Source organism: Rattus norvegicus, chromosome 3, assembly GCF_021556685.1.
Source record: "Rattus norvegicus strain SHRSP/BbbUtx chromosome 3, alternate assembly SHRSP_T2T, whole genome shotgun sequence".
Classification (NCBI taxonomy): domain Eukaryota; kingdom Metazoa; phylum Chordata; class Mammalia; order Rodentia; family Muridae; genus Rattus; species Rattus norvegicus.
In genome coordinates this window covers 57,243,159-57,269,155 of record NC_141536.1, presented here as the reverse complement: position 1 = coordinate 57,269,155, position 25,997 = coordinate 57,243,159, and the positions used below count along the sequence as shown (strand labels likewise).

Sequence of the window (25,997 nt, the reverse complement as noted above, 5' to 3'; positions counted from 1 at the left end):
ATATTAATTTTTTATTGTTTGTGATGAAGTGTACTTAAAAGACAAATAATTCAAATATTCTTGATTTTACTTGACTGACTGACCATTTCTAAGGTGCACGACCAATTTGTATATGGTTTCTGGCAGAGAATAATAGTGCTCCTCTATTGGACTTAGGCTAACTGTTAAAGAATGCACTTGTTCTAAGTAGTCTAAGAAGTGCTGAGATCCATGTCAATACTCAGAATTCATATTTTTCTTGAACAGAAGGTTGTGATAAAATGGTACATGGTGTGTTTTCATTGCCTGTTGAAAGACTTTCATGCAGTTAAAATAAGCATTTTGATGGTGGTTGAATTAAGAGTTTTTGTCAGTCTCTTCTCATCATGGATGATTAGACTAAAACGTCTGCTTGTCTTGACTTGAGATCACCACAGCTTCAGATAACATGCTTTGTGATTGAAGGTCGAAATATTTTGAATTCTAATAGGCTGCCAGATGAATTGCTTGAAATAGACTGTAAAATTTCAAGGCATCCTTTTCCATCTGCTGTGAAAAGAACCATTGGGAATGGTTGAGCTTGATGATCATAGAATTACTGGATGGTGATTCTAAAACCCTCAAAGGGAAGTTGCTATGGAGATCTTGTTCCAAACTGTGAAATGATTCACCTTTGAAAGGCTGCAGGGTCTGAGAAGCTGAACACATCATTGTTCAGGTGGTCATTGGTTAGGAAATTGCTGGTGCCTGTGTAATCAGCACTCCTGTGGTAGTTAGCGATCTAAAAAGGTTTGTTCTGAGTGATGTGGGACAACAGCAAGTGCATAAGGCGCCTCTCTCAGTCCGGTTTGTTCAGTCTGGTGCTTGTAATACAGTGAACTACGCAGCTCAGAACAAACTGCTTTGTTGAGGAAACCTTTTGAAAACAAGATTTTTGCACCAGTGAGTTTAATGTCAAAATAAAATGGTCTCTTTTGGAAATAAAAATTTTATAGAAATAATGATTCCTTCGTTTGTTTTTTTAATCCCCTGTACATGTTGGTGGTAGGATGCTCTGTATCTCTTAGGGTCCAAGGTTTTACACCATGGTGAGGGTTACCTCTTACCATGCTGTACACTGTGTCAAGAGCCTTCTCAGAGCTGGAGGAGCACCTGAGGAGTGTAGAAAAGGCTACACACCATGGAGAATAAGTACACTAGGACACTGTCCAGTGGATAGGAATAGAATATGATTGCTTTTCCCTAGCAGGTGAGTACAGTAGAATACGATTGCTTTTCCCTAGCAGATGGTTTCTCATATGTATTTGTAACAGTGCTTCAGATTGATTTTTTTTTCTGGTTTTATTAACTTAAATATTCAGAATCAACTTTTACTTCTAGAAACTTCATGAAACAGTTTTTCAAATTTATATGATCACACCGTAAATTGCTATACTCCTGTAAAATTTTCAAAATAAATTAAATTGACTTTGTTTGATAAGTGTCAGAAATGTTAAGCTTAAGTAAACATATATGAAGCTTTCTGAAAGACATTTGTATATCAAGTTTCTCTGTGTGGTGTTTTCTCCAAACACCATTAAAGTGGGATGTCTACAGTGTGCAGTTCTCCATGTCCACTGTCATGGATCAGGATAAACAGGTTTTCCTGTTGCCCAGTGCTTTTCGTATTTTGCTGCTGTTGATCCTTCTACTGTCTCTCATTGCTGTTTATTGTTCTAGAATTTCATGTGAGTCCCATGGCATACAGTGTTTGTGTCTGTGAGTGTCTCACTTCACCAGCAAGCATGCTTGTGAGTTTGTCTGCAGTTTCCCTGTTGATATTCTATTGCAGACAGCCTTTAACACTATTGAGTATCACATCCGTTTGTATGTTAATGACTTGTGATTTTTTCCTAGGCTTTACCATTATAAAAATCTGTGCATAGGCGTTTATGTGAACATGCATTTGTGGTTTTTTTGGTGGGGTTAAGTACATAGAAATAAGGTTGCTAGAAGCGTGTGGGAAATGTGTATTTATCTCCAAAACACTACCTCACTGGTTTTCAAAGTGGCTTTGACAGATTTTCACAGGGCTTGTGAGTTCTAGTCCCTCCATATCTTGTTTAACACTTGCTAATGAACTATACAGACAAGTTTGGGTGAGAAATCATCTGTGTTTCTAATGTAAATTCACTGTCATATTGATCTTCTTTACATAATTTTGAACTTGCCAAGTTTTTTGTTTGTTTATATATAAGTTATAAATTTGCTGGCTCAAGTTATTTTTAATTTTTATAAAACTGATATTTTCATTGGCCATTATTTCATGAAATTTAAACATATACCATTAGAATTTCTGGTAGTCATGGGTAATGAGCAGTCATTATATTTTGGGGTTAATATACAGAGTAGTTAAATTTTTACTTTCATTTTTTGTTGCAAATGTTCCTAATTATAATATAGTATACAGAATAATGAGTTTCATCGTGACAGTATCATACCACCTTTAGATCATTGCACTTTGGTTTGCTAAAATGTTAAAGATTTTATTTTTCATGAGTGTTCTTGAAGGCCTGTCAGTTGTTTGGTTTCCTTGTGGTCTTCATCTGATTTCACACTAGGAGAATATAAGTGCTGTGAATTAATAGGTGATCTTCTGATGGTTTTGCTGGAAGTTGTTCATTCTCTCCTAAATGATAGAAAGATTTTACCAGTGGAGCCATTTTAAAGCCTAGGTTTGTTTGTTTATTTCTTTATGTTTGTTTATTTGTGGCAAAGTTTCTATTTTAAAATCAATTTGAATTGATACAAGATACTTTATATTTTTTTGTTCATTGTTGTTCATTTGTTTCTAGAATATTTATTGTTTCAGCTAGATTGTTGAATTTATTAGTATAAAGTTATTAATTTATCATTTGGTATATTATGACTTACGGTGATGCCCCATTTATTCCTGATATTGGAGCAAGACATACATTTTACCTTTTGTCCTTTCTTGATTAATGTATCTGTGGTCTAATTAATTTATATTTTCGTTTTGATTTTTCAAGGCAGGTTTTCCCTGTGTAGCCCTGGCTGTTCTAGAACTCACTCTGTAGATCAGGTTGGCCTTGAACTCCGAGGTCTGCCTTCTTCTGCCTGCAGAGTGCTGGACTAAGTTCACCAGCACTCCCCGGCTTCACTGCTCTTTTTAAAAGACCCTGTCAACTAGTTTACTTGCTGTGCCTCTTGTCTGATTGCTGACTTTATTTAGCTCTTGTTTACAGAAAGCTCTTGGCGTAAATGTATGTTAGGGCTAAACCACAGCACAACAGGTTTTTCCAGTTCACAATCTTGGGATTCACAATACAATCAAATATCCTACAACAAATGTCATGTTTTGAAGGTGTTCTTAGTACCTATACAGACATGTTATGCCTTTATGTGTATATTCCCAGTCAGTTTACTTTTGCCCCTTCCTCCCCTCCCCAAGTAAACCACTGTCCATTGAACCTGACTGTGCATCTCTGCCAGCAGCTGGGATGCCTCCACTCACGCATTTCTGGTGTAAATTACTTGAACTCTGCTCAGAAACCAGTTTAGTGACTCCTTTACTGAGGAATTCCTGAAGAGCGAGGCTGGCCAGGGGCAGCATGTCTTCAGTCTCCGAGAAGAGACCGTTGCAAATGTCGGCTCTGAGAGCTCAGCAGTGTCCGCATCCACCTCATGGAACAGCACATGGTGGTGGAGCTGCCCTGCAGTCTGCCGCGGGCCACTGCTCTTCCGCTTTGCTTGCAGACTGTTTGTTGGTCTTTGACGTTCTCGGCCTGTTGTTTTCTAGCATTTCTTCTTGCTGTTCTTAAGCAGTTGCTTTGACAAAACCTCAGGGAGCAGCGGCAGCCCCTCCTGCTGATGCTCAGTAGCAGCCGTTATCTCCTAGGAATATTTTCCAGAGCCCATCAGACTGTATTTATCATGCTTATTCTGACAGTATTTATTTTTATTTTGAAATAAAAATGATTTTTTATCTGATTAACAGAGCCGTAGTAGTAGTCTCATGTTTACTGTCTTCTATCTGCTGACCCCAGTCTATGCATGTCTTTTATGCTTAGATTGTATCTTTTAAACAAATTATCTATTTTTTTTTAATGTAGGAGTCAATATACATGCCAGAAGAAGGCATCAGATCCTTTTATAATTGTGAGCCACCATGTGGTTGCTGGGAATTGAACTCAGGACCTCTGGAAGAGCAGTGTCCTTAACCACTGAGCCATCTCTCCCACCCCCAGATTTTGTCTTGTAATAGAATATATCTACTCTCAGTTCTGTCAGGTGATACTTGCCCCCCTCTCCAATCCTGAAGATGAAGCCCCTGGCCTAATGTTGCATGAATGCTTGCAGCCTCAACTCTGGCCTATTGTTCAGTGGACTTATTTACAGGTTTGCTTTGTGAGTGCTTTGCCTTGTTATCTTGCTTTTTCCTTGAGGCTTTCCCCTGTCTGTCTGTCTGTCTGTCTGTCTGTCTGTCTGTCTGTCTGTCTGTCTGTCTGTCTCTGGGACTTTTCTGTTAAATATCTTAACATTAATTTTGCTAATTGGCTGTATTTGTACATCCCATTTTTAGAGGTTCCGCCAGTGATTTCAGTCTGTATCCCTAACTTCTTAGTTTGTGACAGGTGTACTTAATTTCTTTTATAGTTCACATTGTATCACTTCATATAAAATGTAGAACACTTGAATGTTTTCTTAAGGCCATTTTCTGTCTGTATTTTGCAATGTAGCTGTGATAAGTATATGTACCCCAACCCCTACAATGTAAAGCATTGAGCTAAAGCTCACATTACATAAGGCCATTCATACTTCAAAAGGGCGCTTGTTTAGTGGTACTTAATGCATCCATAAGCAACTGTCCGAAATAGAGCATACTGTTTGTGTATTACACGTCTGATGCTTTACCTGGTCTACCACCATTCTCCTAACCCTGAGGACCTTTAGCAGAAGGCTGTTGGCAGTGAATTCTCTGCTGTCATCTGAAAATGTATTCATTTCAGATCATTCATAATCATATTTTAAGGAATAAAATATTTTTGGTTAATGGGTTCTATTTTTCTTTCTGCACTTAAAAATTTACTGTTTTTGTCACCTTAGTCTCTGATGAGATGTCAGCCCTGAATTGATATTTTTGTATTACTGTTTTCATTCTTTTTATTTGTAACATTGTTTTTTTTGGTAGTTGTTACACTTCATTACATAAATTCCTTTCTTGGAATAAATTGGGCCAATTTTTTTCCAGTTTTATTCATCTGTATCAGACAGTATTGCTTCTGCTAACTTGAGTGAACACAGTCGCTCTGTAGTCATCACTGTCTGTTAATGTCAATAGTTTCCTTAAGATACTTTACCCATGATTCCTTTCTCTCTCCTCTGCCTCTCTCTCTCTTATTGTCTAATGGGGATGTGAATATTTTTGCTAATTTTCTACATAATTTATTGAAGATAAATGGAAATTGAAGGGACATTTAAAAAATATGTAAGCTACCAGTATTCAGGTGATCTCCAAATGCAATCTCTTTCATTTTCTTTCCTCTTAATAACAGGCCTGGCCTCCCATAGGCAGTTTTGGACTGTATCTGACCTTTTGAATATTAAGATTCCCGATTTGTTTTTCTCCAGTATGTAATGTTTTCTTGTAGAGGTTAGAAACTAGTCTCAGATCGTCAGTTTCTCACCCTAGGAGGTGGCTTCAGCCTCACTTCAGACATTTACCACTGGTCTGCATTGAGCTGCCTTCCATATCCCTGGTTCTAACAGGAGTCGGAGGTGCTAACCTTAGGGGTTTCCTTCCATATCCCTGCTTCTAACAGCAGTCGGAGGCGCTAACCTTAGGGGTTTCCTTCCATATCCCTGCTTCTGTTTTTGGTTCTTTTTTTTTTTTTTTTTTTTTTCTCGGAGCTGGGGACCGAACCCAGGGCCTTGCGCTTCCTAGGCAAGCGCTCTACCACTGAGCTAAATCCCCAACCCCAATATCCCTGCTTCTAACAGCAGTCGGAGGCACTAACCTTAGGGGATTCCTTCCATACCCCTGGTTCTAACAGCAGTCAGAGGCGCTAACCTTAGGGGATTCCTTCTTTTTTTTTCTGGCTCTTCCCTTTCCCCTTAACTTTTCATTGGCTAAATTTCCTGGCTTTGTTTTGTTCCTTCCCAAGACAGGACTAGTTGGTTGGCTTCCTTGTTGAACAGTACTGCCAACATTGGCCCTGCTCAACGTCATGAAAAGGAGTCTATCATAGACCAGACTCTGAGTGCACACTCAACAAATGAAAAATGGCTTCTCGTTACCACAGAGCTTTTAGTTTACGTCTCTCTAGGATGAAAGAACGACATTGTCTCATCCTTCCTAGTGAACTTAATCCACTATAAATAGTTAAGCCACACGCCTGGTCCTTGAGTAGCCACTGTAGGAAGCTGGGATAATAGAATCTGAACCCGCTTCACTTTCTAAGAAGGGCTGGAGTGACCAGAAGAGGTGTGCTGCGGAGGTAACAGCAAATCAGTACATGTCATTGTCAGAAGCAAACTATGCCTTTACAGTTTGATTTAAAACTTAAGAATTAAAGCCAGGTGTAGTATGACACTCTTTTAATTCTAGCACTCAGGAGGCAAAGTTAGGTAGATCTCTGTGAGTTCAAGGCCAACCTGGTCTACAGTGTGAGTTCCAGAACAATCAGGACTATGAAGAAAGACCTTTCTCAAAAACCCAATAAGAATGAATGAATGAATGAATGAATGAATGAACAAATGAACGGAAAATATCTTTCTTGTCATGGTAGTACCTCATAATACTGGCTTAAAAGACATTATTATAAGAGTTGAAGCAGTATAATTTTGATGAAATTTCATTGTTAGAATTGTAATAAAAATATTTCCTCTTCATTAACTATGTAGTAAAGTTCATTGTTCATGAAAATGGCTGTGAGACATTCTTTTGTGGGACAACCAAACATAAAATAGAGTGGTATTCAAGGCTCCCTGGTCTCAGAATCAGTTGGTTCTGGTTCTGAGCTGTCTGTACCATTAAAGGATGACACAGTGTGAATCTAATTTTTAGTCTTTATTTGGTTAAGTGAAGTAGTTCTGTACTCCAGATAACCTTTCACACACGGCTTCCTGTTTTCATACAGCTATAACACTGATGTGTGTGGTTGCTGTCGTTGGTCATTTAGTTCAGTCAGTCTTTTTATTATTGTATTTCTACCACCACTTAATTGATTTTAGGGATAAAATGTTATTGAGTTCTGTCTCTTTAAATCAGAGTGATCCAGAACCGTCTGTCTCACAGACAGTTTTCTAACACAGAATCTCAAGTGACAGCCTAGCAGTCCTAAAACAAGAAGAGGGCTGGCTGATGGGAGGGCTCTAGGAGCCACGAGCAAGGGCTCTCAGTTATTCTTTTTACACTTCATGTTTTCATTTTTGTTCTGTTATTTTGTGTGTATGTGTGTTTTACAAGCATGCATGTCTGTGCACCATGTGTGCAGTACCCTTGTAGGCCAAAAAAGAGTTTGGATTAAATCCTTGGGACTTGAGTTACAGATGACCGTGAGCACCTCTGGCTATTAGGAATTGAACCTGGGACCTCAGAAAGAGCAGTCGGTGGTGTTTTGTTTATTTGCTTTATTAATTATTTAGAGAGTCTCACATCATGCAATCTGATTGTGCTCACCTCCCAGTCTGCCCATGTCTGCTCCCCCAACCCCTGAGATCTCACACACACCCTCCCCCCCAAAAAGGCAGGCAGGCAGGCCCATTTTATGTTGTTCATGTGCTCACTGGAGCATGGTCACATTCCTAGTGGCTAGCCCCCCAGGGAGGATGACGTTCCACCTGCATCCACTCCAGAAGCCATCAGCTGAGGAGGCTGTGCAGTGGCTGGAGAGGGACTGGGCCAGCTCTCCCTTGTCCATTGAGGGGCAGGGACAGCTCCCATCCCCCTCCCACAGACTCTAACATGGCTTCAGGCACAGCCAGTACTCTCAACCACCAAGCCATCTCAACATTTCTCAACAATTTTTATATCACATCATAATGAATTCTGTCCAGGAAGTTTGGTCCCACACCCTGGTGGGGTTGCAGAGAAGCCTGTTTTTCAGAAAATAAATTATGTGTTTCTAATAATCTTTAGAAGGATATATTGTTGTATGCTTTGAAATATACACAAATGAAAATCTAGCTGTAGCTGACTATTATTATAATGGCTGTTGAGTTTTTTCTGTGCTGACTGTAAGACAAAGATAATGAGTGCATGAGCATACATTTATTAAATAGAAAGCGGTAATTTCATACTTGGTATGAGGCACAGAAAAGGAAAGACCTCATCTGGGAATATAGCTAATATTCCAAGAGAGCAGATTTCTTGTGTTAATCCTCTTTAATTGCTATAGAACTGGTGAGAAATTAGAGAGATCACCATTTGAAGTCATTTTACTTGGTCATGCTACTGCCTCACCTTCCTGGAGTCCCTCTTTCTCCCTAATTTTTAAGACTCTTTTTTTTTTTTTTTTTTTGGTTCTTTTTTTCGGAGCTGGGACCGAACCCAGGGCCTTGCGCTTCCTAGGCAAGCGCTCTACCACTGAGCTAAATCCCCAGCCCCTAAGACTCTTTATTCTTAAGAACTAATGTGTTTTCTAGTGTACTCTTTCTGCTCTGCATTTCCTCAGACAGAACCTTTGTGTCTTGAATGTACCTCGTCCATTCCACCCTTGTCTTTGCTTAGCTGTAGCACCATTTTCTCCTGCAGGGGCCATGTGTTCTGTGAACTGCTTTTCTCTATCCCGCTTTTGCCCTCTCCTTCCTATCTGGGATTTCAGAATCCCCCTTCAGGCAGGTTCATTCATGGAGCTGTGACTTCGTTCCATGTGTACCTATTCTTAACCTCACTGACTAGACTGCTGGCTTCTTGGAAGTGTGCATCGTACTGTTTGCTTTAGTCTCTCCGATGCCTACAGCATGCTTTTTACTGAGCTTCAGTGTCAGACGATGCTTATCAATTGTGTCGCTCATATTTGTTTCTGCTCTAAAGTAAGCTGGTGTGAGTCGTGACATGGTAGAGGCGTTGTACTGCTTTACTTTGCTGCCTAAGAGAACATTGCAAGTCAATTTTAAATAAGTGAAAACGTAATTTTTATACTTTAACCTCTTACATGCATTGTTGGGCTTCCACAGGCAGGGCTTTGTGCTAGTTGCATGCAGATTTATATTTGGCATCTGTACAAACAGGATACAGATACATTTGTACTTACATTGTTAATTTGCATTTGTCATTTGGACTTTGATGTTATTGTTATTTTATTATTATTGTCTCCAGTATTAATACTTTTGTCTAGGGCTGATTCTGAGCTGACAATAATATGGTATCATATTTGGTATAATTAAGCATATTTTATAGGCACAGATTTATATAAAGGAAAGGAAGCCTTATTTGAAAGATGAACTGTGCTATTTAAAATAGGAATCTGAGATCTTTTTCACATTGCAGCTGAGTTAAACAAATAATCTTTCCACCATTATAAGTAGTGCATGTAGTTAAAAATACATTTATACATATTATTTTTAAAAACCTAGTTAACTTTAAAATATGTAAGTTTTCTTGTCGTTTAGGGTTCTGTGAAGCTGATCATCAAGAGGCTTGCAAATCATTGGTGGTTTCTATTTTCAGATTTCCACATCCCGGAGTAATTTGCTTTAATTTCACCCAATTTAACCTATACTTCACACCATCACCATTCAGCTTTAATAGCTATGTTCTATGCATAAGAAAAGCAGATAAATGTCCACAATTAGGCTGCAAATGATTACAACTAGTTAGGGCTTTATGAAGACAAAACTTAAAGGGCTCTGGCGCCCAACAAAGCACAAAGGACTCTGGACATGCGGCCCGAGAAGTCAGGGCTGCTGTGCGTTTGATTTACACTTGGTACTTTACTTGATTTACTGTTCTTCATGTATTGGCAGGTGTACCCTTCTGAGAGTTGTGCATCGTTAAAGAATATTAGTGCTTCGTTGTTAATTTACTCTGCCTTTAAATTTATTTGCTCCCTTGAATTTCAACATAATCAGGTTTAATTAAAAATATATTAAAATTCTAACATTTTAATACATTTATATAATATAATATGTTTATAAATATATAAATAGTTCATTTGAAATGTGCTGGTACTTATATACCTTATCAGCACATTTATGAAATGAAGTCTTTTCTGAAGTCTTTATATATGAGTTAGCTGGCCCTATAGTACATGTGCTAGAATTATGGCTTCTGTAATTCTATATGGAATTGATTTCTAGCCAGGACTTTGTATGTGATGATTTTACATTTGTACACTCAGAGAAGACTCAGAACTTGCTTTGATTCTGTCAGTATCCTGCTTTCCCTCCCTTTCTCTGGCTTATGTTCTAGTTGATGATTAGTGTAAGTATTGTTTTAATGTATTGAGAATTTGTTTGCTGTTGAGATTTTTAAAAAATAAACTAATTCTTTTTAAGTAACAGCATTTTAGAAAATATAATTATTTTGTAATTAAAATGTGTAAAATAGCAAAATGACAAAGTAAAATTTGTAATTTTGGTTAATGTATCTCATTACATCTCATAAAATCTAATATTTCTCTCAGTCTGAGGTGTAAAAATACTTTTCTGAAAATCACTTACAATGAGTATAATAAACATAATATAAAACTAAGATTTTTATATTAAAGTTCAGCTTTAATCATCTTGTTGGATAGATACTCTCTCAAAAATCTTACACTGGTAAGTGTAGCAGCATTAACGTATGTCTTTTTATAACTTGTGCATCTAGAGTTTCAATAAAGTATTCTTCATTTTATAAATGCTGTGTTCACTATTATGTGAGATAGCATAGTTACTTAATATATACTTATTTTAGATACCTTATTTTTTAAGTAATAACCAAATAATGTCATCTTAGTTTGTCTAAAGTAAAATACATGTAATTGGATATTCCTTGTGCTTGTGTTTTTTATACACTGTAACAAACATGTTTTTAAAAGTAGACAGTTGCTAACTTTAGAATAATGCTCAGGAGTTAATCCTTCAGGCACCTTTATTTTTAAAAGCAGTCTATGTGGGAGAGTGCACTGAAATCTAACTTAAATATCCTTATTTTAAAGACACTAGGTAATCTTCCCTCCAGAGTAGATCAGTATGGTCATGGCAAGACCATATAGCCACACAGCATCGGTTGTGTTAAACTAGTTTCAGATGCTATATCATAAAACTTTCAGTCCAATCAGCAACTAAATTTAAATACTGCAAATTGTAGCAGCAAAACAATAATTCTGCTGATTAGCCCCTTTCCATTTCTTGTAAGTGAACTGTTTATGCTGTTGAGTACCTTTTGAAAAAAGAAAAAGCCAAAACAGCCTTGATTAGTCAAGGAGTAATTGGATGACTTGATTTTAGCAAGAGAATGAATTGGTTGATGATAGCCTGTAACTAAGTGTAGTGGTTCTGTTCAGATGAATACATAACATGCAGTCGTCAGATCTTGACAGGTATGACTTAGAGACAGTGCTAGAAATCCAGCAGTGGGGGGATAGGATACACATGGAGGTCAGCTTGTTTGCCATCAAGTCTTGTTGGAAATTTTGAGCTAACTTTTGAAGGAATTCAGAGGAACATTTGTATTCCCCCACTTTGGGGGCAAGTGGAAAAATCTTTTATCTCATTGCTAGAACCCTGTTTTGTGCTGTAAAGATGGACGAGCTAATGTGGGTATTTAACCCTTTCAACAGGGTCAGCAGTGTTACACCCTCTCACTTTTGTTGAAGACCCTGGAGTGAATGAAGATCATGGTTTTTAGTGCAGCCATTGGATAAAGCTTAAAGTCTTTGCTGTATTCATATCTAACTGCTTGAAGTCTTGGTTTTTCCAGAATGTTTGTACCCACTTTTCTTATTTATAGTTCTCTAATTATGTTAAAGGCTGCATATGAAGTAGAATAGAGTACAGTTGTTTTCATTTATAACTCCTCTTCAGTAAACCCAGTTGTACTATTATCCTCCAAAAGTATAATATACTAATTGCCCCTTCTGTGCTTTAATGTGCTGTATGGGCCCGCAAGTGTCAGTTGCATAAAATATGGAGTCATTTTCTTGCTGTGTGAATGAATGAACTAGCAGAGGTAGACCTGTGTAACTAGCTTGAGGGTGATGAATGTCACAAGGTACAGGCCCTTCTAAGTCGCTCTGGTACTGGCTTTGATTTGGCACCACCTGGTGGTGAGTACTTGCTTTGACTTAACTATCAGTGGTAATGACTGGATTTCTGTGAGAGGATCTCACAGAGTAGGCTTCTAGAAATCTCTCAAGTAGTTGGGTACCTATTTGTTGGGCCAATTTGAGTGGGTTGTTTTGGAAGACTATTGGGAATGTAAGCGCCTACTTACACAGTCGGCTTCCAAAGGACATACTTGTGGTTCTTAGTCTCTCTAGTCTTTACTCTCCCTTCCGTGCTTCATTCACCAGTTTATAACTGTGAGTCCTGTATCCAAGACTACAGTTATTTTTGATATATGTTGCCTGGTTTGGGGTATCTACTACGTTCATAGTGCTCTTGTGTTTGGACCTAAGTAAGGTAGATATGGTCATCAGCCTCCAATTCCAGTACCAAGTAAATGGTGTGTTTTTTTCCCCTATTCCCCCTGCTGTATATTAGAAAACTGAATTTAAAGTCAGAATCCATTGATATTTTGAATAAAATACCTGTTTTAAAATTAATGGGGAGCCAATTTTATTACATGTTTGCATTTTCAAGCATTTAAACACCAGCTTCAAATTTCAATGAAAACAATACTTTCTCTCTTCTCACAGCATCAATACATTTAAATATGGCACTAAAAATAATTTGTACTCCCATCAAAACCCGTTGAAGACGCTGAATCTAAATTTTACATTGCATCTGTATAACACTTGTTCTCTAGTTTGAAACCTTGAGGTTGTTTTTCTCTGTCAACTTGTAGTGGATACTGAGTCTTCCTTGCTATTCTTGATTCTAAATTTACTCTTACATGTATGTGCTGATCTGTCTTTCCTACTTGATTGTAAATATCTTGAAGAGTAGGAATTAATTGTTTTCCATTTCCCCCCTTCTATAAAGGTTTTGTTATGCCCAGGAGAAGAGAGGGGGCTGGGCTCTTCTTGGCAGCTGTTGCCCTCATGGCAGCTCTGACGCCGCTCAGCTTCTTTCCCATTGTGCATCCCTGCCTTTGTTTCGGTGAACTTGAGGGTCCATTCATTCTTAAACACTTGGGTAGTTTAGTTTCATGGTTGGAGTGGTTCGGATTGGATCATTTCTCGTGGAAGGTTGTCATGATTGGTTAGACTTCTGTCCGGGACCTGTGCCTCATCTTACCTTGAGCTCTTGGTCACCTTGTGTGCTTTGCTGAGGTCTACAGGTGTGGATGAATGGCTCAGAGTCATGGAAGCTGCCTGGCAGTGGCTGCTCCAGTTTTCTTATCTTGGAGAAGTGCCTTTGAGCTTCTGGTACTCCAGTATCCAATAGGCAATTGTAGAAAAAATGTCTTTTAAGATGTGTATTTTTATGCTGGTACACATACACCATCCCAGGACACAGGAGGTAGACATGAGAATCAAAACAAAACAACAAAACAAAAAAAGTCACCTTCATCCTTAAAACGGATAGCTTGATCTTCCTTATCAACAAGGCCAGCCCTGGAGGAATTCAGACCCAGGAGTTCTCTGGCTCATAAAGGAATCACGGAGATTTCTTTGGAATAAAATACAATAAAATGGTTATTCAGTAAACTGTCCTAAGCATGACTCCAGGGACAAATAGATTATTCTAAATATGGCTTCTGAGAAAATCAGTTTTGTATACTTCCGAAGAGTAATTTTCTAAGTTGAAGATAAAAACAGAGGAAGTAGAAATGGGTTTTTACCACCACCTCTGTGTACAGTGACTAAGGAGGACACAGGAACTGCCTGCCACTGTGAATAGACTGAGCGGCAAATCTGAGTGTTCCATTTTCTAGCGTTGGTGCCATAGTAGCCCACTTTGAAACTCAGCCCTCCCATCCTTCATTTTCTACACTCGAATTCATGTTTCTGATACCACACAGTATCTTTTATAGCCTTAGTCTCACTGAAATGTAACCTCCATGACAGTATTCTCTCTGGCCCTACCCTTTATTTTAATCACTACAATAATATGCCCATTCTATTCCTCTGGCTTGTGACACGCACATTGAATATTGAAGCCCATGGTTCTGTTCCTAGCTGCCTGAGTTTGAAGATTGCATGTTAACTGTCTTTCCATTTTCTACCTGTGCCTTGGGCAGAGCTGATAAATATACAGTTTAGTATAAGGTAAAACAATGAATAAGAGAATTAAAGAATGAACGAATTCTTTGTGCAATTATTCATATTGAGAATAAATAAATAACCCCAAAGAAAAGCTGTGAATGTTAGAAGCTAAAATAGCAAAAGATAAATTTCATGGCATACATTAAAATATTTAACAAATATTGTGAGAAAACCAGTGCTAAGCATACCAAACATAAATTCGTAGATTCAGCGTAGTCTTTGTAATTTCTCTTCACCTCCCAATTACTTACTGGTAGTGCTGGGTTCTAATCTTTTAGATGATAAAGCACCATATATACTTCCACAGCAGTGGTCTTGTGATCTTTCTCTCTTACTCACTTACACTCTGAATGATCCATGCCAGCTTGTATCAAAAGACTGTTTGCTTAGTGGGTAAGAAAGAGGCTATCAAATCCAGGGGGAAATGTGGCCAGTTATCCAGGGGGAAATGTGTAACAGTTAAAATGTCTGATGTTTAGCAGGATGTAACTTAGAAAGAAGACAAGAAGCTGCTCAGAGGTTGGGTGGAGGGAGATACAGGGACAAACCAGCGGGACTCTCAGAACTAAGGAATCTGATCCAAGAGTTTGGGTCAGCTGAGGATTTGTAGATGGTGAAGATTAAGTTACAGAAAGGTGTTTTCTGCAGACAGAAGACAGACAGATAGCTTCAGGAGTTAGGAAGCTAGTGGGTTGGTTATCCCTGAGGTAAGTAGAGCACAGGGGCTCAGCATTGGAAGTAACGCTCAACAAAACACCAAGTTTACTTTGTGTATGTAAATAACTATTAATGTGCTGTAGAACAAGCAGGGAAGCTGGAGAAGCCAATCCTGTTCCCATTAAGGAACTTCTTTTTCTACTTTTTTTGGAAAGAGTTTATGTGTTACAGCAACTAAAAATGTACAACCCTTGAGCAGTTGAATATAATTAAGTACAGGTGTTGACTCTGAATTATAATTCATAAATTTTAAGTGACTTTAAGGATTTCTTAAATAGTATGATTGTATAATTATCTACAGTGTAAGTATAGTACTAGTAACTGTTAGGCAGAATTTTCCGGTGTTCTGTACATCTGAAAAACTGTGTTGTGGATTCTAATGTCTTCCTTTGTGTCAGTTAAGTGGTGTCACTCAAAATCAAAGGCACTCTTTGCTTATGGCTATTCCAGTAGAAGGTTCCATTTTAAACAGTATATATATTCTTATATCTGTTTCTTTTCATCTCATCTTTCTTACCCAATATTTTGATTAATTGATGAAAAGTATATTATTTTTAATTTTAATGAATTCTTAAAGTTAGGAGAAAATAATAAAGATTTTTTAAAGCTTTCTCAGAACTCAACAGACCTGTTTAATTATTCTGTCTTATATTAAATACTTACTTTTCTTAAGATCTGAATTATTTTTAATTACAGCATTCTTGATTGCTTCCTTATAATTAACTGTTTGGTGCAAAAGCTCTATGTGAATCAGTTAATTTGTTAGTGTTAGATTAAACAACTGACTCTCAAAGTCATTGACATGTTCGTTTTGTTTTACTAACAATTAAAATATTTACTTTATTTTATGTGTTTGAATGTTTTGCCTGCATGTGTGTATGTGTGTATGTGTGTGTATGTGTGTATGTGTGTGTATGTGTGTGTGTGTATGTGTGTATGTGTGTGTGTGTGTGTGTGTGTGTGTGTGTGTGTGTGTGTGTGTGTGTGTGTGTGTTGTTTGAGTGCCTGGTACCTTCAGAGGTCAGAGGAGGGCATCAAATCCCCTGGAACTGGCGTTACAGTCAGTCATAAGCCACGTGGGTGCTGGGAACCAATCAAGTCATTTGCAGGAGCAGCCAATGCTCTTAAACACTGAGCCATCTCTCCAGCTCCATTACAAAGATTCTGAGAACTCCTATCAATTCCTGAATATGTAAGTGGAGCGATAATTTTCTTTCTCCTTGCCAACATTTGGTTTTAGATCCTTTCCCTATGCTGGAAGAGAAACAAGGGAAAGAAGAAAGAACTAAGGCAAATACAACTTACTCTGGTTACCCCTAGTTTGAATTCCTGTTCCGTCATAGAAGTTAACCTGAAGTATAGATGGTAGGCATTCATGCAGATGTGTTTTATGCGCACACACTTTCTGCAGAATCTCAAATAATAGGCTTTCTCCTGGAAAATGAAAGAGTTGCGAGATGCTGAGGCTCAAACCCAGGGCTTTTTTTCCAGAGTAGGCAGGCCCTGTCCTGGCCCAGTCATATCTTCAGCCTTAGTTGGTTATTTTTGCCTAAGGACAACCCATCCAACCCAGTTATGCTGCTCCATTCATGCTTTTGTGTTGAGTGATTAGCAGTTTGTTACTTGACTTTATATTTCTGATACAAAATATTTTCCTTTTCAGAGATTATAAATATAGCCAACCAAAGTAATTATAATTTGAGTGACACACTTCTCATTTACTTTAGACTTTGAAGGCTTAAGACTTAAAATTGCATTTAAAAGAGAATTTGTTAATCTTCCTTATTTCTTTGTTTTCTAAAATGAGTTTTGTTCCCTTTTTTTAATAAGAAAAATGGACTACTTATTTATTAATGCGTATGTGTATATATTCACATTTAAGTGTGTACGTGTCTCCAGTGTAGAGGTTAAAGGTTGCTGTCAGGTGACCTTCCTGATCATTCTCCACCTTAGTTTTTGAGGTGCGACCCCTCACTGAACTTGGTGTGTGGTTTTTGGTTAGATTAGTTAGCCAGCAAGACACTGGGTCCATCTCCTCCCATCCCTCCCTGGCTTGCATGTAGCCACAGGCTGGTGCAGCCATGCCCAGCTTCCACCTCAGGTCAGGACTCTGAGCTCAAGCAACAAACACTTGATGTGCTGCGCTCTTTCCAGCCCTGTAAACGAACTCTTTAAACAAATACATTAAAGTGCTTTTATCTCTTTTTGTAACTTAAAGTAGTTGCTTACTTTAATCTATAGTTATGAATTACAAATTTTGAGGCCCAGCTGTGAATTAGATTCTGTTTTCTTGTCAAGGTGGGTCATTTTCATAGATTAAGACTAGAATTTCAGTGGACCTCAAAGCTGGGGTTTAAACTACACTTCTAAAATCAGGACGTTTAGAATAAGCACTAAATAGCTCACCACTCCTATCCCCAACTATCTCTCCTCTTCTATTTAACGAAGCATTTTTGTTGTGTTATTTATGAAAGGGAAATGGTACCCTGCATTTCCCAGTGTTTGTGAATACTTGCCCTCCTGGAATGCATGAGTTTCTGGCTTTGGTCCTAGTACCATCAAACAGGAACAAAAGCTGCTGCTCAGAGGGCTAAGGAGAAAGGATTTCAGGAATGCAAGAGTTTGAGTCCAACTGAGGCAATGGTGAGTGGCAGGACAGAAAGAATGAAGAGTGCAAAGAAGTTGTGAATGGAGGTTCGACATACATGGAAGTTTGAAGACTTGATTAGAAACTTGAAAAGATAAATTTTAAAAATTATATTCTTGTCTTGATTTCCAACGTTGTATTTAGTGAGAAATCTGCTTTAAAAAGCTGAGGCTATAGCTCAATGGTAGATGCTTGCCTGGTATGCTTAAGACTTAAGATGAAAGTTACACTGACAGGCTAGTAATACAGGAGTAGAGCTCTTGCCCAGCATGCAGAGGCCCTGGACTTGATTCCCAGAACTGACCAAAACAGTAGTAAAGCTGTGGCCAGTGAGCTGACTCAGAGGGTAGCATCACTTATTCTTAAGTCTGATAGCGTGAGTTTAATCTCCATAACCCATGTGTGGTAAATGAGAAATGTTCCCTGTATGCTCTGGCATTTGAGTACTTGTTCCAAGGGTAATGCAGTTTGGGGAAGATTAAGAGGCGTACCCTTGTTGAAGGAAGTGTGTCACTAAAGCAAGGCTTTGAGAGCTAAAAGGCCAGATGCCATTTCTGGGTCATTCTCTGCTTTGTGATTGTGGTTTAAGGTGTGAGCTCTGAGCTTGCTGCTCTAGTCATCATGCCTGCCTATTGCCATGCTTCCCCGCTAGGAAGATAATGGACTCTCTCATCTTTCTGGAACAGTAAGCAAATAGCCCCTTCCTTCTGTGGGTTGTCGTGGTCATGGTGCTTCCTCACAGCTATAGGAAATTAACTAATATAGCATGTGATGGTGGAAAGAGAGGACCTGCTTCAGAGATTTATCCCTTACTGCCACATGTGTAGTGTGGCATCTGTGTGCCCTCAGTCATATACAAAGTAACAATAAATGAAAGCATAAAAAACTGGAAGCAGACAGGGACCACAGTACCCTAATGAGCTCATCACTTTATATGCTGACTTAAAAATAAAAGCAGATATGTACTTATGTCTTCTTCTGCTTTTAAGGTGTGGCTTCCTAACTTTCTAGTGGTTTTATTAGGAATGAATCAGAATGTAGACTTTTCAGGACAGTTGCTCATTACCTTGAAGGAACCTGGAATGTGAAGTGAGACAGGACAATGTACAGATGTCTCGAGGCTGATTTAATAGGACTCTATGTTGTGTGGTATTTCTTATCTCTTTTCCCAGAGCAGTGACTCTCAACTTTCCTAGTGCCACAAACCTTTAATACAGTTCCTATGTTATAGTGACCCCAACCATAAAATTATTTTCATTGCTACTCCATAACTGTAATTTTGCTACTGTCATGAATTGTAATGTAAATAGTTTTGGAGGTAGAGGTTTGCCAAAGGGGTTTGACCCACAGGTTGAGAACTGCTGTCCTTGCAAGTGTGCGTTTTGGTTATATACTACCTTTTGGCTTTGTACCTGGTTTAGGCATTTAAATTTATATGTATTGGCGTTACAGTAACATGTATTAAAATTCTTTGGCTTGAAACTTCATGGTGATCTCTCTCCTTTTCTTACTGCCTCCCATATACTCCATTACTGGTTTTGCCCAGCTGAAGTTGTTTTCTGTATCTGTTGCTGTATGTCCTATCTTTATATGTCCCTTAATACCCCGTGGGAGTCTTACAGTGTTTAGAGTGCAGTTCATCTTCCTGGTTAGTCTTTTAACCTGTTCTTCACACATCATTCACTGGCAGAAGAGCCATTGCTGACTTCCTGCTGACTGAGAGTGAAGTTCATGCTTGACCCTGATATCTGTACCTTCCCATCACTACCCCATCATCTGAGAAGCAATGCTTATCTCCAGCATGACTGCTTGTCACTAACCATTGTTCATGTCAACTCTCATTTTTGAAAGTAATTTAGTTTTATTTCATGTGCATTGGTGTTTTGCTTGCACGTATGTCTGTGTGCGGGTGTCAGAGCTCTGGAACTGGAGTTACAGATACGTGTGAGCTGCCATGTGGATGCTGGAAATTGAACCAGGGTCTGTTGGAAGAGCAGTCCGAACCTTAGACTCATATCATTTCTAAAAATATTAGGAACCCATGAGTAGCCATTGTACCTGGCCAGTGCACATCGTTTGAATGACAAAGAGGTTATGGGGGCTTGACTGTCACAGACAGTGCTTTCAGAAAGTTTGGCTCTGAACTGGAGGAAGGAAAGCAGTAACTAGAATGAACTAAATGTCTTGGAATGAGTGACATATTTGATCTATAGAGAATTTTAAATTTACTGAAATGTTTGAGGGAAAGAGTTCTTGAAATGGTAGAAGTTCTAATACAGGAGAGAGACCTAATTGCTTAAGGTCTCGGTAAGTCAGAGGAAGTCTGTGGGAGCAAACATTTAAAGGAAGGGAGGGAGGGAGGGAGGGAGGGAGGGACTAAGAGAAGAAATCACTTCTGTGACACTCAGTGACAAAATATCTTATACAATTGTCTATTTATATAGAAGCCAGTAACTATAGTGATTATTTAACAACATCCCTCCAGTAAATGCATTAGGAAATTTTAAATGGTAGTTTCTTAATTACAACCCTCAATTTTATCCAAGCAGATAATGGAGAGGAACCTGGTATTTGAAATTCTGTTAGAAGCATAGGAACAATGTTAATTTAAGCTTCTTTATCAGTTTTGTCTTACTTAAACTTTCCACAAAGAACAGTTTTTATAAAAACAAGCCACTCTTTTTCTAAAACACAATAAGCAGATTTAATTTTCAAAACAGTATCTTAAGTTTAGTTACAACTTTGATCTTACAGTAATTAGCCAGAACAAGAAAATCATAATGTCTGTATGTTGCGCCCAACTATGTGTATGTGTGTGTGTTGAGAAAGAGAGAGTCTGAAAATATTAAATATAACAAACCTCCATTTTTCAAACCAGGTCTTAATTGGATTCCACCACAAAGATTTCTTACCCAGAAATCCTATTATGTTTCCTTTAATAACATTTTCATTTCAAGCCTCTCTGTTTCCCCCACTTGCTTGCCTTCCATCCCACCCCCATTCTGGTAAATTACCTAGCCATAGATCTCAGGAACCACACTAGGCATTTGTGAAGGTCCGGCTACTGCTTTAGCTTTCATCCAACTTTTCATTCCCTTTTCCTTGAGTAAAGTAGGAAATGCTCTCCTATGCTGAGTGCAGCCCTGTGCTGTCTACACTAGGTGCTCAGATTTTCAGAGGTTGTTGAATCACTGTAGTCATTAGCCTCTGTAGAAAGACAGCTGTACCGGGTACTTTCACTCTTTGTAAAAGGTACCGTTAGTTCTTCTTTTTCTTCCCTACCTCCCTTCTTTTGGACAAGATTTCATGTAATCTAAGTTGACCTTGAGTTTACTGTGTCATTAGACATGACCTTGAACCTCTGATGTTATTGTGTCTATCCCATGAGGACTAAGGTCGCAGGTGTCTCCTGCTATACCTAGTTTCAGAACTCTTAGAGATCAAACCAGGGCTTCCTGTGTGCCAGGAAAAACACTACCAACTCAGGGGCACCTGAGAGGGCTGACTCAGCCTTCTCTGTAGCTGGCTGTGCTGCTTATGTCGATTTCTTGGTTTTTTGTAAAGTAAATCATAGCAAGAAATAGTACTGTGCCTATGGGATGGGGCTTATATGTTTGTTGCTTATTTTGTTCATATGAATCTGACATCATCTAATACACCAACCAGTTCTATGCTTAAAGCACTTAAATATTTAAATACCTATATTTTATGGCTTATTACTGACCAATCCACATTAGGATTAAAAATGACTTTTAAAAATACTAGGCAGTTGCAATTTAGGATTCTTTATAACTTAAAACAAGAATATTCTTGTCTATGTTGTATAAAAATTAACTATATTTGCTGCTTTATCCAATTCAAGCTAACTCAGGATTCCTATACCTCCATTTAGAATAATTGACATTCTATGTTAGAAAATACCTCTTAGGTAGTATAACCAAAAGGATGACTTTTATGAAATTATTTTGTTTATAAGTGTTTATTGTTTTGTACCTGAATCACTGCTTTCTGTGTGTAATATTTTGTAGCATTTATTCATTTTTTGTGATACTGTTCTTTATCTGGTAATTTGAGTAAATCCCAATAGAATTATGTTGCCACATTATGTCTTCAGAAGGGCATGAAGTCAGTACACAAGCCTCAGTAATATCTGGTTGTTTTACCCTTATGTTTCTAGTTGGCAATTTGAAATTATGGCTTCAACTGCACTTTAAATATGTGATAATAGCATGTGTTTCTAATAAGGGCCAGCACCATTTTGTTCAGATAGTGTGAATGGTTGTCACTCATATATGACAAATGCACCTTCATCTGCTTCTTTGATAGCCCCCTAAAAACCATACCCTCAAATCAGGCCGGTGAAATTAGCTGCTGTGTAAATTGTGTGTCTGAGTGGTTCATTATCTAATCACCGTCAGAACCACAGTGATAAAGTAGATTGAAGCAGAGAAGAGGTCTGCCAGATGATTTGAGCCCCTCACCCCCCCCAAATCTGGTTTCCCTTGGAAACCCTAATAGTGCAGTTTAAAACTTCAGGCTTTCGTGCCTGGCATTCAATATCTCTTACATACCAAACTTGAAAGCAACCAGTAGTTCTGAAATAAAATTTTGTTTTTGTATTTTACTTTGTCTGTGTCAGTTTTTTAAATGTTGATGCTCTTGAACTGCTCTGCCTGTGGCTAGCATGTTAAATGTTACCATTGGAGGGAAGTGCTGTGGTCTACTTGAAAAGAGTTAAGAGCAGTTGATTGGCTGTGGCCATTTGCTCACCGTCTAAATGTCCTCCGCTCTCTGTGCACGGTGATTACAGTCACCTTCTGTATCATCTGTTTATTCAATTCGGTTTTAATTCATTTTAGGTGCTTTTGAAGATGATGATATCACACACGTTGAAGGAAGTGTAGATCCCATTCGAGATATAGAAATCATTCATGAAGAGCTTCAGCTGAAAGATGAGGAAATGATTGGGCCCATTATAGATAAACTAGAGAAGGTGGCCGTGAGAGGCGGTGATAAGAAACTAAAGCCCGAATATGTAAGTAGACATTTACAACTTTTAAAGAGATGCTTAAGTGTGGTTTTCTTGGTTTAAAAATAAAGCACAGAAATTATTTATATTACTGAATTTTAGAATAAACATTTATTTCTGAAGTGTTTTTTGTTTTGTTTGTTTTTTGGAGAAGTTTATTGGAGCACACAACCAAGAGTCATGGTTATTAGCAAACTATAGTTAGTAATATTGAGAATTTAGTGGTTAGGAGGTAGATTTTTGAGTTATGGTACTTAAAGAAACATAGTTTTGCAATGAAAAACTTAACTGGGTTTAGAAAAATGATGAATATATGAACTTCTTATGTTTGAATTAATAATTTACACAAAAGCGTAGACTTTCTTAGGGATGGGCAGGATGAGTGTGTGTGTGCATGTACACACACACACAAACATAAACACATTTCTGAGTAGAATACAGATGCACTTATAGTACAGTGAACATGTGGAGGTCAGGGGACAACTTCAAGGGTCATCCTTTCTTTCCATTTTCTTTGAAGCCAGGTCTTTAGCTGTTTGTCACTTTATGTGGCAAGCTAGCTGGCCCATAGACTTCAGGGGCCTCTCTCGCTCTCGCTCTAGCTCTAGCTCTCGCTCTCCCCGCCTTTAAGATTTATTTTATTTATATGAGTACACTGTATCTGTCTTCAGACACACCAGAAGAGGGCATAGAATTCCATTACAGATGGTTGTGAGCCACCATGTGGTTGCTGGGAATTGAACTCAGGACCTCTGGAAGAGCAGTCAGTGCTCTTAACCACTGAGCCATCTCTCTAGCCACAAATGAATACACTCTTAAGTAGAGAGAAATTTTATGTTTTATGGAGAGGAAATAGCCACCATTATCCCCTGCTCAGATGTATTTTAAGTACATTAGTGAGTTACTATTTGTAGCATTGTGATAGATGCTTAAATGCCAGTTTTGAAGTTTTATATGGTTGAGTTGTACTTTTCATTTAAAAAAGAAATGCATGATAACATCTTCTAGTAACTGTTCTTGCTTTATATGTAACTTTGTTATATAAATATTTTTCTATTTTTATGTTAATTTTTATTGGAAATATTGGTTTAGTTTTCAGAAACTGATTATGCCATTTCCCCCTCCCGCACTTATTTTTAGTGTTTATAAAACTGCACTACTTAGAAAGGAACCACAGTAGCCACAGAGCTACAGCCGTGCCACTTTCTGAGTCTGCCTGCTTTCCTGAGTTTCTCAGAAAAGCATATTTCTTCTTGTAAGCAGGCCTTTCCTGATACTCTGGGCTTTTTACTTTCTCTGAACCTCACCTCTTTTTTGCTGTGCAGCTGGCCTCTGTGTTGACTTAACTAAAAGGCATGTCCTCTTTGTTTCTCTTCCATGTTCTCCTCCTCCAGGCAGCTGCTGAGATTTACAGCTGCCTACCTTGGAGTATTCTTTTAAACTCTAGTACAATTGTCCTTGTTAAATGAATTTTGGCTTTTCTTGAGAAGGATGGAAAGAAAGAACTTAGACTTGTCTTCTGAATGTAGGGACACTGTCAACAATTGATAATGAAAATGGTTTGACTTGGGGTGGGAAGGTGTGTGTACTTTTGTACTGTGCTTTGTGTGTTTCACTTCTCTTAATGTTGTGCTTACGTCCTAGTTATACACAATAGAGAATGGAGAGGTGTCTAATGAAGTTACATGAGGGTTAGGATAGAGAAGAAAATGCAAAGTGGGTATAAAAATATTCCTTGGGTTGGGAGGGAGAACTGGTGTGAAGCAATGTCTTCTGGACATGACAAGACAGCTCACAGCAGCTGTGGCAAAAGACCTGCATATGATGAAGCCAGTCAGTGTTCCAGTATGAGGGGCTTGCAAGCCCCCATCCCTAGCTGAAGTGATGTTGACATTTAACAGCTTCCGGGGAAGGAAGAGTCAGGTTTTATTTAATGATCTGTCTCTTCTTATTGCATTGACTGTGATCTGGTGGATGGCCCACACTGATGATACAGATTGGATTTGGTGGGTTATTTTTTTAAAAAGACACAAAATTGCCCACCCCCACAATGACACACCTACTCCAACAAGGCCACACCTCCAAATAGTGCCCCTCCCTGGGCCAAGACAATACAAACCATCACAAGGAGCAACAGTGGGGATCCCCTTTATCATAGCCTTTACATAGTTGTTTCCTCGGTCCCCTCTGTCCTAACAGCACTCTAGCTAAAGTGGTGCCAGTCATTCTAAAGATCCTCTCCACTCTGCTATGGCCTCATGTTAACTAATTCTCAAGGGGAAAAAATAGGAGGCTTGGAAGGATGCATTAGAGACAGTTTGAAATGTGTAGCCCAGGCTGGCTTTGAACTATATGATCCTCTTGCCCTTGGGCTTCCAAGTGCTGGGATTTTTGGTATGACAAAAATATACCTGGCTTAAGCTAGGAGTCATCTTAAATGACTTAAATATAGCTTCTTGATCTTGTCATTGAGTCAGATTGGCACGTAGCCTAGGCTGGCCTCAAACTCTTGAGTAACCAAGGCTGCACTTGAATTCTTGATCCTCCAGTTCCCAAATTTGGGGGTCTCGGGTGTGGCACTGCATCTGGCTTTATGTTCTGCTTGTCATAGAACCAGAGTTCTGCTCATGCTAGGCCATCATGCTGCCATCTGACTTACCTCTTCAGCTCCTGAAGACCTCATTTCTAAGGGAAAGGTGTGAGGAGAAGCAGTTATTGATGCTGAGGAGCCTTCTTTCATCTTTTGTACAGTCTCCAGCCAACAAGGCAGCTCTTTAAAATGAAACCGCTGTCTGCTCCTGTAGCCCAGGCTGGCTTGGAACTCATTACATATCTGGTTTCACACTCATGGTAATTTTCCCACCTGAGCCTTCTGGGTGCTAAAGTTGCAAACGTAAGCCATCATACTTCATTTTTCTTGTTCTTCTCCCCCTCTGTTCTGTGCTAGATAGGCTGCCCTTGAACTCAATGACTTCCTGCCTCCATCTCCCGAGTGCTGGAATTGCCGTATTGCCTTGTCCTACAGTCAGTGTCTTGGTTATCTAGTAAGATAAGTGCTAAAGCAGAAGGTAGGCCCTGCTCTGAGAGTGATATTTACCATGGCAGATTATACCACTAGAGCATCGACCATTAACCAGTCTCAGGCATCTAAGTCAGTGGTGTCGAATAGTTACCACTTGAGTTTTTCATAAACTCAGAGTGAAAGAACTTCTGTGGCCTTTAAACAAGGACTTTCCACAGGGCAGCAGTGGCAGAGCAAGCCTTTATT

The 25,997-nt window shown here is 38.7% G+C and overlaps 1 protein-coding gene across 1 annotated transcript in view; it reads left to right on the top strand.

The window, feature by feature from the left end:
• Ola1 (Obg-like ATPase 1) overlaps window positions 1–25,997 on the top strand; it is a 119,225-nt gene that overhangs the window by 36,149 nt on the left and 57,079 nt on the right. The window contains 1 exon segment of the mRNA NM_001033927.1: window positions 22,560–22,735. Within this exon segment, the coding sequence (NP_001029099.1) occupies window positions 22,560–22,735 (176 nt within the window).